The 12,346-nt window shown below is 39.2% G+C and overlaps 1 protein-coding gene across 3 annotated transcripts in view; it reads left to right on the forward strand.

The window, feature by feature from the left end:
- Nkain3 (sodium/potassium transporting ATPase interacting 3) overlaps positions 1-11,721 on the forward strand; it is a 586,475-nt gene extending 574,754 nt beyond the window's left edge. For 2 of the 3 annotated variants that reach the window (XM_069990798.1, XM_069990799.1), the window contains one exon: positions 8,558-11,721. In XM_069990798.1, the coding sequence (XP_069846899.1) occupies positions 8,558-8,611 (54 nt within the window). In that variant the 3' untranslated portion in view covers positions 8,612-11,721. Of the gene's footprint in view, positions 1-177; positions 221-8,557 lie in introns of all 3 variants that reach the window. The other variant, XM_069990797.1, reaches the window with a different exon arrangement.
- The last annotated feature ends 625 nt before the right edge of the window (positions 11,722-12,346 follow it).

Genomic DNA, 12,346 nt, shown 5'->3' on the forward strand with positions numbered 1-12,346 from the left:
AAAATACACCTTTCATATGTAACCCAATACCTTCACTATTTTTCATTCCAGAAAAGATTTCAAGTGGGTGATGGGGTTTACATTTCTAAAACAATGGTTTGTCTTATTTTCCTTACCGGTAGTTAATTTCACATCACTTTGATTGCAAATGAAAACCATTTATTATTTATTCTGCAGAAGGGAAGACTGGATGAGTGTCTTAAAAGAGAGAAAGATCTAGGTGAGGATCCAGGTTCTACATGTGGGGTTCTGGGTACTTTCTTCAATGTCTCTGAGACTTCTTCTGTCACCTGCAATATGGCCATGGGAAGAAATGGATGGACTAACAGGAAGGATGACTTAAAGTGCATACAGCTCACGTGTATAGCTTTGTATTGCTCTATATACTAAAATATATCCTAAAACGTTCAGGAATGTTTGCTATGTCCCAAGAAGAAGATAGGGAGGAAAAGAAAGTCAGCAACAGCAGTGGAAAAAGTGCCACCAATTATAGTTAAAAATAAGAAAGGAATCTTTGTCAACCAGTTGACAAAACAAGAAAATAAAAGCAGTCACACTTATTTCTGAAAACAAATTCTAAGGAGCAAATAGCTGAATGTGAAGAATGATGCTAGCTATCATGTGCTAAGCACACTGCTATGCTATCTCACCCCCAATCTCCTGAAAATACAAAATATACTGATTAGTATTCTTGATTATGAATAAGGAAACAGATTCACTCTTAAGTTGTGGATCCTTTCCTGGGTCATAAACTGGGGTCCACCTCATCAGATGATCTCCCTGTACTTTCCTGTCCATTTAGCTCAACATGTGATGGAGAATATCATGTAAAACAAACACAGAGAAAAGGTTCCATCTATTGCATTCCTGCCAGACGTTCCTGCCCACATCCACATGAATTTCCCAGAATCTTAGGGACTGAAGCTCTACACAGCCTGCAATGTCTCCTTTGCTTTTTCCGGGGGGGGGGGGGGGAAGGGAAGAGGATTAATTTTAGTCTGGAAGAATGAACTAAAGGAAGCATATCTCATAGGCTACACTAAGTCGGTGATAAATGTTTAAATAAATTTTAGTTTCTTAAAAGTAAATCCAATTTGGAAACACATTTGCCCTATAAAACACCCAGGACCGAGTTTCTTCATCTCATTATTTTTGTTTCTGAGTGCAGATAAATAATGTGCTCCAAACGTTTATATCTGTGTCTCTGAGAAGCTTGACAGGGATTATGGCAATAATAAAGATGTTGAGTGCATTGGAAATTAGAAAAAAAATACTGAAAGCATGCCTACTGGTAACTCTGGAAGCCTTCATGTATTTGCTTTGAGATAAGAAGAAGATGAACAGGTTCTTTCATCTTGCTGTGGAGAACAAAAAGGAAACTCTGTGGAGATATTACAATATGAAGAATAGTGCAATAGAAGACAGATCTTTCTATTAGGGAAGGTGATTAAGAACTGCAATTGATGAATGTTGATAATGGGTTTCATGACACTAAAAAATGAATTCACACATACCTACTCACCTCCACAGTGTTCTGTGGAATGGCCCAGAGGCAAGTGATTTCCTTTTATGTGCTCTGAAGAACCTTCCATCTCAGTGAATGCAGAATACATAAAAAACATCCTCTTCAGATCACCTAAAAGGCTTTGATCAACTCCTCCATCGCCTCAAAGGGTTTTCTCTCAGCCTCTGTGCACTGCTGAACTCACAGCATTGCAGTTGAATGTAGCATAAGCCACAGGCTATAAAAAGCAGTCAAACAGGTTTCTGCTTTGAAAGCATATGCATATTATCCTGTCAGATGAATATGGAACATCTTTCAACCATGATCAAACTGAGCCTGAACTGAAATCTTTTGCATGAAACAATTTAAGAGGGCAATGTCTGTGATCTTCCTCTGTATGCAAATATTGTAGCGCAAATCTTGTTGGCTTCTATCTGCTTGATTTCTTTCTTTTCCCTTTTATTTTTTTTTATGCCCATGCAGGAACTTGAATTCAGGGCTTGGGTGCTGTCCTTTAACTTTTTACTAAAGGCTGCCACTTTACCACTTTAGCCATCACTCCACTTCGGCTGTTAAATGATTAATTGGTGATAAGAATCTCATGGGCTTTTCTGGACAGAATGGCTTCAAATAATGATCTTCAGATCTCCACTTCCTGAGTAACTAGGATGACAGGCATGAGTTGACTTCTCTTTTAATGATGATTACATTTGGATTTCATTGTTCCCAAGACAACAATACCACATCAGTCCCTGCTGTGCTGCCCAATAGTTTAGAGAAAAAGTCAGCCTTCTGCATTAAATTGGTAGAGAGGGGAGTGAATACTGCTTTTCAGCGTTCTTTACTACTGTTTAATCTCCATGGAGTGCAAAGCCACATTTTATAAGGAAGTCACTTAATTAAGGTGACTAGACGAACCCTTGGGATATCTCAGGCATGTGTATATGAACAGATACCTTTCAATGTGAGATGAATAGATGCAAGCTGACAGACTATTCATCAGTGACATTGAAGAATTGTTCGGAAGGAAACGTCTCTTCCCATGTTTCAGTGTATATGCCCATAGTCAAATTGCGCATGACTATGTATTCTGGGACAGCAGTTGTGGTACAGCTGAGGTGATTCACATTAAAGTCTAGCTTTCCACACTTTGTCTTTCTTTTTTATACTACTGATACTAAAGCAGTCTTGCCCCCACTGATTAAATAAGTCAGTTTAGTTCATGTTCTAGCCATTCGTTGATTATCTGGAATGTGTGTACCAAGCACTGTCCTAGGTGCTGGTTATATAAAGATAAATTAGCACTTGAGATTTGACCTCCAGCAGCAAATGATTTAGGAAAGGGGACAGGCATAGAAATGGTAAATACAAAATGATGCTAAGTAGAGATGGTTGCTTCTCAGTGAAGTGGTCCCAGAAGAAGATGCTGAGTCAACATTGAAAAGATGTTCACAGTCCATTAAAAGAAGATAAGCAACCACTTTGTAAGACAGTTTGGTACTTTCTTACAAAACTAAGCTTTCTCTTACCACACAATTGAGTAATGAAACTCCTTCATATTTATCAAAGGAGGTGAAAAATAACATCCATACAAAAACCTGAACACAGAAGTTTACAGGAACTTTACTCATAATTTCTAAAACTTGGAAAAGACAAAACAAAATGAGATGTCATGTGGTAGGCAAATGGATAATAAACTAGTAATCCAGATAATTGCATTATTATTTTGTGTCGAAAATAATGAGTTACCAATTTATGAAAAGTGAATGCATGTAATGAAACAAATAAGCCATACTAAAAAGACTGCATATTGTATGATTACAGTTATCTAATACTTTGAAAAAGGCAAAACTGTGGAGACAATTATTCAGATCAGGGTCTGGAAGAGGAAGACATGAGTAAGTTCAGAGGACGTTGAAGGCAGTGCAGCTATTCAGGACAATTCAGTAGTGGTGGGTATTTGTCATTACGCCTTTGTCCAAACAGAATATTTGACAAGAATCTGGCTTTGGGTAACAATAGAGCACTAATATACATTCATCAATTGTAAACAAAGGTACCGTTTTGGTGGGGGATAGTGAGGAAGATTATGAGAAATCTCTGTGTTTCCTTTCAAAAACTGCTCAAAAAAGTCATATTTTATAAAAAGAAGCCAAGGGACAGGGCATTTTGGTACACACCTATAATCCCTGCTACACAGGATGAAGAGATGGGAGGATTATAGCTTGAGCCCAACCCAAGCAAAAATAAACTAGAATATAAAGGGCTGAATCATGGCTGAAGTGTACTGCAGTTGTTTGTGAAGTGCAAACCCTAATACCCACACACCTGTGCTCACACACACACACACACACACACACACACACACACACACACACACAAAGATTGAAGAAGAAAATCGGTGCCCACCCCACCCCCAGTATGGGGGCTAACTTGCATTGCTATGGTACAGAGGACAAAGTTAAAATGGCTAACCTACATAGTGTTTGCCAGACTTCTCCCATAAACTCAGCTTAACCTATGAGGAAGCAGCTGCCGAAGCAAAGCAGGGACCATGACAGCTCCTGGGGAGCACACTAAGAGCTATTTAGCAGCCAGAGCTTTGCCAAGTAACTAATATTGCTCTTTGTGCCTGAAGCTATAGAAATGCAGTCAGTGCTTGCCATCTGGGTTTGACTTGCAGATAGGTGACACACAGGTCAGGACTCCATCATCTTGCCACACTGCCAGTGAGGAAGTAGAACTCCCATCATGGCTCCAAACTAGTGCCCACCTGGGTCACCCCATTACCTTCCCCCACATGCTGACTCCACATATCACCAGGACAAACTGCAAAGGCTTAGAGCAAGAGTCAAGTACTCAGCGAGGCTTCGTGGGGGCACTCAGCCTGGCGTGGCAAGGACATAGCGGTGACCCAAGGGGAAAGGGCTGGCAAAAACAGATTTACCCACAGGCAGAAAAACAGCATAGCAAAAACCCACACCGCTACGAAAGTGAGACAGAACTAAGAACACAGTGAGCAACTAAATTAAACTTTTGTCAAAATCATGACTGGTGTGTTTCCATCAAAATGGTTAGCCACTGGATAATAAGAAAATTAAGCTCCATGTAGCAGTAATTCTTCCCCTAAAAATAATTAGACTAAGGCAGTTTATTAAAAAAAAAAAAAGAGAGAGAGAGAGAGATAACAGCTGAATTCTAGGATGGAGCTGTACAGAAGTAGAGCCAAATCTGATCATTCTAGAAATTTCCATGAAGATGCCCCACGATGCAATGAAGGCAGACTTGATAAAGAAAATCAGCCCTGAACGCTGCCCATCACTTTTAAGTAATCTTTTCTAAGATTTCCAAATGAGAACTTGACTACTCTTTTCTTTCCTGACTTATCTGATTGCCTTTGCTGGAAGCTAATTTTTCTTCACAAAAAATTGCTACATGCTATGTGGCCACTGCTGATTGAGTGGCTGTTCCCACCACTAAATGCTAATAGACAGAAGAGACTAATCCCCACTTCAAGCTAGCACTGCTGCTCCTCAAGGTGCCCTTACTGCTGGTTCTCTGTGTCTAAAAGTCCAAGTCTGCAGGAAATCCACTCATCCACTCCTGACATCGGGCAGTGGGACAGATGCAGAGATGGGAAGATCTGTTTCTCTTCCTGGAGAACAGCTCTTTTGTGCCAGTAGTCCTGTTTGTAAATTAGTTTCATATCAGATCATATTGCATTTACACTATCTAAATCAGACACTATTAGAAAATATAAGATATGTATGTGTGTCTATGTGTGAACTCATGTGTGTGTGAGAAAGAGAGAAAGTTAGGAAGGTGAAAAAATATGCTTTTTTAAAGACCAACAATCACTACATTGGTGGCTCATGCCTGTAATTCTTGCTATTCAACAGGCTGAGATGTAAGGATTATGGTTCAAAGCCAGCCTTCCTGGTCAGAAAAAACTTGCATGAATTATATCCAATTAACCAGCACACACACAGACACACACACACAGACACACACACACACAGACACACACACACAGACACACACACACACAGACACACACACAAATTACCAGCTAACAAACTATGGCTGTAGGAATATAAAGATGAATAAAATGGAAACTCTTTCTTTGTTCTATTCTCATTAATTCTTGATCAGCTAAGGTTTAACAGTTATCTACACAGACAAAGCAACAAGCTATGTAAAATCCTCTTTGCTGTCTGTCTTCTACAACACACACACAGTAAGGTGACTGAGCTGTTCTCACAGAGAAGGATGCAGTGTTCCCATTACTGAGCATGGAGTCCCATTTCCCAAGTGTCATCATCAGGCCCTGGAAATGGAAGGCACTTATGGAGGCATTACCCCTCATAGGCATCGCACTTGCAAACACTGCGAGCATGTTAGTTGTCCCCCGCGAGAGATAGGCTTCCCTGCCTGTCTTACTTAGCAAAGCAGCAATTGCATTAGGACTCATTCCCCTCCCTGGCTTTAGAGTGCTTTCCCTGTCACAGTCATTAGTAACTTTCCCATCCATCATAAGAAATGATTTCACCATTTCAGGGACTACTGTAAGAGCTTATGCTAATGTGTAGTAATTTGATGGTGACTGTGTAGCAATGAAATGTATGGATTTGTGTGGCTGAGGTGGCTCGATCTCTTGATAATAGTTGTCAGTTGTCAGTCCTTGGACCACTCTCATTTCTAGGAAGCCATGATATCACCAACAGTGCAGACACAAGAGGGTCTAGGGCAACCCTCAGGACTGGAGGTCCATCATTGTCCTATCTCACTGAGGACACAGACATTTCTCCTGCCATGTGATCTTACTCTCTGCTCCTAGAATATTAGAAAGCCTTCTTATGCTTCCTCATGAACATAAGAGTTATTTTCTGGGCTGGGAAGGTGGCTCAGTGATAGAATGCCTGCCTTGCATCCATGAGCCCCTGGGGTCGATTCCTCAGCATCACATAAGCAGAAAAAAAAACTGGAAGTGGCACTGTGGCTCAAGTGGTAGGGTGCTAACCTTGAGCTGAAGAGTTGAGGGATGGCGCCTAGGCCCAGAGTTCAGGTCCCAACAAAAATGAATAAATAAATAAAAATTATTTTCCAAAATGAGAAAGCATATCTGAATGGAGCCTTGTAGACCTTACCTCAGAAGCAGATCTCACATTAAAGATGAATGGAGTGAATACTCTGAGATGCCTTCAGCTCACATGAATACTACCATTAACAAAGAAGCATGCCTTTACCTATTGTTTATCTTCAACTTAAAAGGACTTTGTGAACTGAGTGGATAAATGAGCTTCACTGCCCTTTCTGACTTAGAGATTTCCTAAAACTATAAAATCCCATCATAATAAACCAACTCTTATCTTTCCATTTAAATCCCTGCTAAAATTCAAAGTGGTAATAGGAACAGACAGATGGACTTGTAATTCACACACAAAGAAGCCAGAGAGCAAAAGAAATGTCATAGAAAGGTAGGACAGAGCCAAGGTGTCAAAGATTGAATCCTCTACTTTCACAAGAGTGGCTACCAAAGTAAGGTGAAACTGGGAAGTTGAGAAATTCTTTTTTAACTTAATTTAATTGTCAGTGTGATGTACACAGGGGTTACAGTTACATATATAAGGTGGTGAGTACATTTCTTGTCAAATTATGACTAAATAATACATTTCAGACCGTAGAGTAATTACTGAACTGAGTAGAAAAGAAGTTTCTAGATGGAGATATAAAGTAAGTGTGGACACAGTCTTTTTGTTGTAATGCTTATAATTTGGGAGTTGGAGGGATAAAACTGGCATGACTGGGTGGAATAATAGAGGATGGCGAGTTGTAACACTGGAGGCCAGCATCTGTGTACACGGCACAGATGTGTACAAGTCACAGCTGGTTACGTAAGAGGTATTGGTAACCAGATGAGAAAGCCATATGCCTGAGGAGAGGTGAAAATCTTCACAGAGACAAATTCCAACTGGATCTTCAAAGGTAAGTAAGATTTGGATCAGCTAAGACCTCACAACACAGGAGCTGTGAGAGGTGATAAATACAACAAATATTATCTGTGCAGCATGTATAGTGTGAGTGTTGGTTTTGTGCAAGGGTCATAATTCAGAATCTCCCATTCCCAAGGCTTCTCGTTTAGGACAAAATCAGGAATATGAAATTCAGAGTCTGTGCCCAAATCGTGGACTGAACGTGTTAGTATGTATTAGGTGATGTTCCCCAAATAAATAGAATGAGTAGCATGCATATCAGGGTATGGGTGTATGCAGAGAAGAACAGACAGACAGGGGCAGGGGGCCGATTTTTAAGAAATTACCTCACACAATAAAGACTGGCATGTCCAAAATCTGCAGGCTAGGTTGGCCAACTTAGGACCAAAAAAGATAAAATATTGTAGCTGAAATCCAAAGGCAATTTGTAGGACAAATTTCTTCTCCTTCAGGAACATTATAGTCTTTTTTTCTTCAAGCCTTTAACTGATCAAATGAGATCCACATATGTTCTTTACACAGCATCTACTGACTTAAATTCCAATCTCATCTAAAAGATACCATCCAGTGACATTAAACTGGTATTTGAACAAATATCAGGACACTATGGCCTAGCCAATTTGACACATGAAAGTAAGCATCACAGGGAAGAGTGTATGTAAGAGAAATGGGTCCAGTGTTAGGTGATATGAAAGTCAGACAAGGACAATGCTTATGTAGATTCTGGAAGAATATTAGGCCAGAGCTGTGGCTGGTAGGCACAACACACCTCTGTCATCTTTACTTCTGATACACCCAATAGTAATGATCATATCACCTCACAACTGCTGTCTGAGTGGCACTTTCTCCCAGAAAGCTGGCCCCATACCTTAAAGCCCACCTACCACCCTAATCTGAAAAGTAAGAAAACCTAGTATTCCAGCTTTCTTCTTGCTATTGGTTCAACAGGAGCAGAGATAAGCAGAAGTTGATTTGCATTTCAAAAGGTCTGGATGAAGAGAAGGGATTGTCATTTTTTAATGTTGAAGTTGTTTACGGCAATTTATGTTTTATTTTCTAGGTCGAAATAAGTAATGCCATTGATTTTGAAATGCGGCTGCTGGATTTGACTTAGGGAGCAAAAGCACCACTGAGGGCCAGCACTGTGGATCCGTCTCGTTCCACCTCCCTCCCAGACAATAACTGTGCCTCCTGCTTCCCTACAAGTCACCGAGTTCTTCACTCACATTCTGTGTAATATTAGCAGTGTTCAGTTAGATGAGTTCTGGGTGCTTGGGTGGGTATTTTTTTAGTCATTTTCTTCGTATATGAGCACTTGTAAATTGTAAAAAAAAAATGGTTTTTAATTTTTTTAACAATATCTAATGTGAGGCATGCAATATGATAAAAAAAAATCTCTAAAAAAAAAAAAAAACCTTCTACCAATCATCTTGAAGAGAAACATCCACGTGTGTTGCCAGGTGTGGAGTCAGTGATGCCAGCTGCTGAGGTTCTTCTAGACCACATGGATTGGCAGTGGCAGTTGCCTTGGGGCAGCTCATTCATGGGTAGAAAAGATGGACCATCGTTCCAACACCACAAGACAAAACATGTGTTCTTACCTTCCCACACTACTACACAGGATTAGGGCAATTTAAATTTCACATTCAGGCCTGGCATCTTGTTCTTCCAGTGTTTTGAAATATATATAGATCTTGGATACTGGAAAGAGTGAAATGATTAATGGATCCCCCCTTTTCCCTTTCGGAGAAAACATGATTGTCTCTCAACTCTATATTTCTGCTCTGTCTCCCTCCCTGCACAATGATGTCAAACCTACACATACAGCACCCAGGCTGGGGGAGAAATCACAGTCACAAATCTAAAATCAGAAACTTCACTCTGGAAATATTTGAAGGGAAGGAACATTTTAAAAATCACAGAATTCTCTATAAATATGTCTAAAGAAAATATTTGTGTGTGCCCTACATTTTTTCTCCTGCTCTATCCCAACAAATAGTCCAGGACATACAGTTGTCTGGAGAAAAAAAAAAGATGACTATTTTAAATCCACATCACAATTGTTTGAATTATTGTTGTTGTTATTACTATTGTCGGTGTTATTATTATTATTATTGTTACTATGTTGGTGCTGGTTCTGGGTCTTGAACTTAGGGCTTCACAGTGTTCTCACTCAGATGGGTTTTTCACTGACACTCCACCACTTGAGCCACAGCTCCACTTGTCTCACAGGCTTTCTGCCTAGGCTGGCTTCAAATTGTGATCCTCAGATCACAGCCTTCTTAGTAGCTAGGATGACAGGTGTGAGCCACCAGCATCCAGTTTTCCATATTGTATTTTTTAATTGGAATAATATTTACATATGGTGAAATGTACAGATATTAAGAATACCACATGATTAGTCTGAAAAAAGTGTATACACTCACGTAACCAATGCTTCAGTCAAATTATAGGACATTCCTATCACTTTAGAAAGTTTCCTCCTTCCTACTTGTCAATCAATTGCCATGTTCCCATACTCAACCATTGTGCTGATCTTCATCATTGATTAATAGAGATAGGGTAAACTCTCCTCAATATCTGTCATATCACTTGTTTTCACCTTTTCATTATTACTCACTCTATATAAGCTTCCCCCATGTTAACAAAGTTGAGCATTAGTGCACTGTGTAGTAGAGATTCTTGATGTGCCACTCTTCTCTAAGAAGTCTGTAAACCACTGAAAAATTGTTACTAATTTTTTACATGTATAGAAGCTCTTCCTCCTCCTCCTGATTCTCTTTTTTCCTTCTCTTCTTCCTTTCATCTTTCTATAGATTTCTTAAGACTATTAAGAGACTGTTAATGTAAAACCATTGCCCTGGTTGCTCAAATTCCTAACAACCACAGTGGCTTCCTGGAAGCATATTCTATACTCACAGACCTCTGCCTTGTGTCCATTGGGTCCACTGACCCTCATTAACTAACTTTCATTAATCATATTTCATCCTACTGAATAAACCCAGTTTCACAATGAAGAGATAGCTAAGCCTTACGGTAGAGAAATCCAAACCACCATTCTGCAATTGAGAAAGTGAAACCTAAGGCTTTGATGAACTTCTCCAGAGTCCTGTATTTGTGTAGAAGGACAAGAATTGTGGCTAAAGGAAAAGAACATGGAGGACATAGTTGAGGTTTGGGTCCCAGCCTACCACTAGGACCTTGGGACCTGATATCTCTGGACTAGAGTCTCCCCCCTCTATGAAGGAAAGTCATCTTCTAAGTAGGAATCCTACCTTCCAAAGGCAAGGTGAAGATTTGATTTTAAAATATAAGTACTGTGAAGCCTTCAGAGCAATGAGTTAATCCTGGGCTAGATTTCTTGTGATCCACTCAAAAAACCCACAGTGATAGCAAAGTCTTCTACTGCCTAAAAAGTAGTAGGAAAAAAAGTTGTCCATGTTTAAGCAATTTAAATTAATGCAGATTAAAAATCTCATTTTAATTAAAAGATAAGTGTAATAATATTCCAAAATTCATACATCATGTTATTATTGCAAAAGCTTAGGAAATTCAAAAAGTATCAAAAGTCAACAAAAAAGATGGATAATAGTACTACTTAAAAACTTTATACTGCTATTTCATTGTTTGTGATAAAATGAGAAAACTCAAGTAAAAACATGGCTAACATTTTATAAAAACAGTACCATACCAAGTTTTGTTTGTCTTTTATTTTCCTATGAATTTCTTCAGGTTTCCAAGATACATCTCAGCCTTAGATACTATCTAGCTGCAGATAACTGATTGGAGAATGTCTTTACCTTAGTGATTACTGTAACACATGTGGTAATCTTCCTCCACTTCAATAATGAAGTTATAACTTTCAGCAATTCCTAATGTACAATCAGCAATTCCTAATGAATAGCAAAACATTGCCACTCACCAAAAGTAAATTAGAATGACTTCCCATATAATCTTCCTCCTCAACTCTCATGTTTCTGGCCACTACATAGAGGTTCTGCTTACTTATAACAAAGGAGTAAAGATTAGGGCAAGGTTGAGGGCTAACACTTGGCAATTACTAGTTAATCTGGCTAATTTCAACATGACAGCTACTCTCTAGGGATGAGTTGTTCCAGTCCTTGCTTTTGCCATAGCCAATAAATCTCAAGATCTTTTAGAAAAGTATCCATGTGAATATATCCTCAAGAATCATCACCTCCCGTTGATCATGTAATGTGATGTATGGACATACATTTTGTTTTGGAGGTATTCCTAAAACAAAACATATATCCATACCTCCCCAAATTCGGGATATCGTTGGCTCATTTGTTTGAATAACTTGAGAACTTGTTATACCAAAATATTGACTCATTTGCTTTCTCCTGCAGAAAAAAAAAATCCCTGTTATTCCTATAGATATCACTAAATGAGCCACTCAGCTTCAAGAAGCTGAATCCAACAAAATATGGGAAGACTGCCATCTGTCTCACTTAATGAAGGGGACAGTCCTGATTGAGCAGAATTTGTCTTCATTAGAATTAGCTAACATGTACATTGCAAAGCTGAGGGAAACCATTGTGACTCTGCTAAATCGAGAAGCAAATAAAAACCAAAATTGCTCTTCTCAATCTTTGCAAATTAGAAAGGAATTTTGCCAAGAGTAAACAGACCTTCAATTTTATACTCAATTAAAACATGATGATGTCTCAAATGTGGACTCTCTGTGGACTGTAGATACTCTGGCTGATTAGTGTTTGTGTGTGTGTGTGTGTGTGTGTGTGTGTGTGTGTGTGTGTGTGTGTGTGTGTGTGTATGTGAGAGAGAGAGAGAGAGAGAGAGAGAGAGAGAGAGAGAGAGAGAGAGTCTT

This window comes from Dipodomys merriami, unplaced genomic scaffold (assembly GCF_024711535.1).
Source record: "Dipodomys merriami isolate MVZ:Mamm:240054 unplaced genomic scaffold, mDipMer1.0.p SCAF_4, whole genome shotgun sequence".
In the NCBI taxonomy this organism is placed as follows: Eukaryota; Metazoa; Chordata; class Mammalia; order Rodentia; family Heteromyidae; genus Dipodomys; species Dipodomys merriami.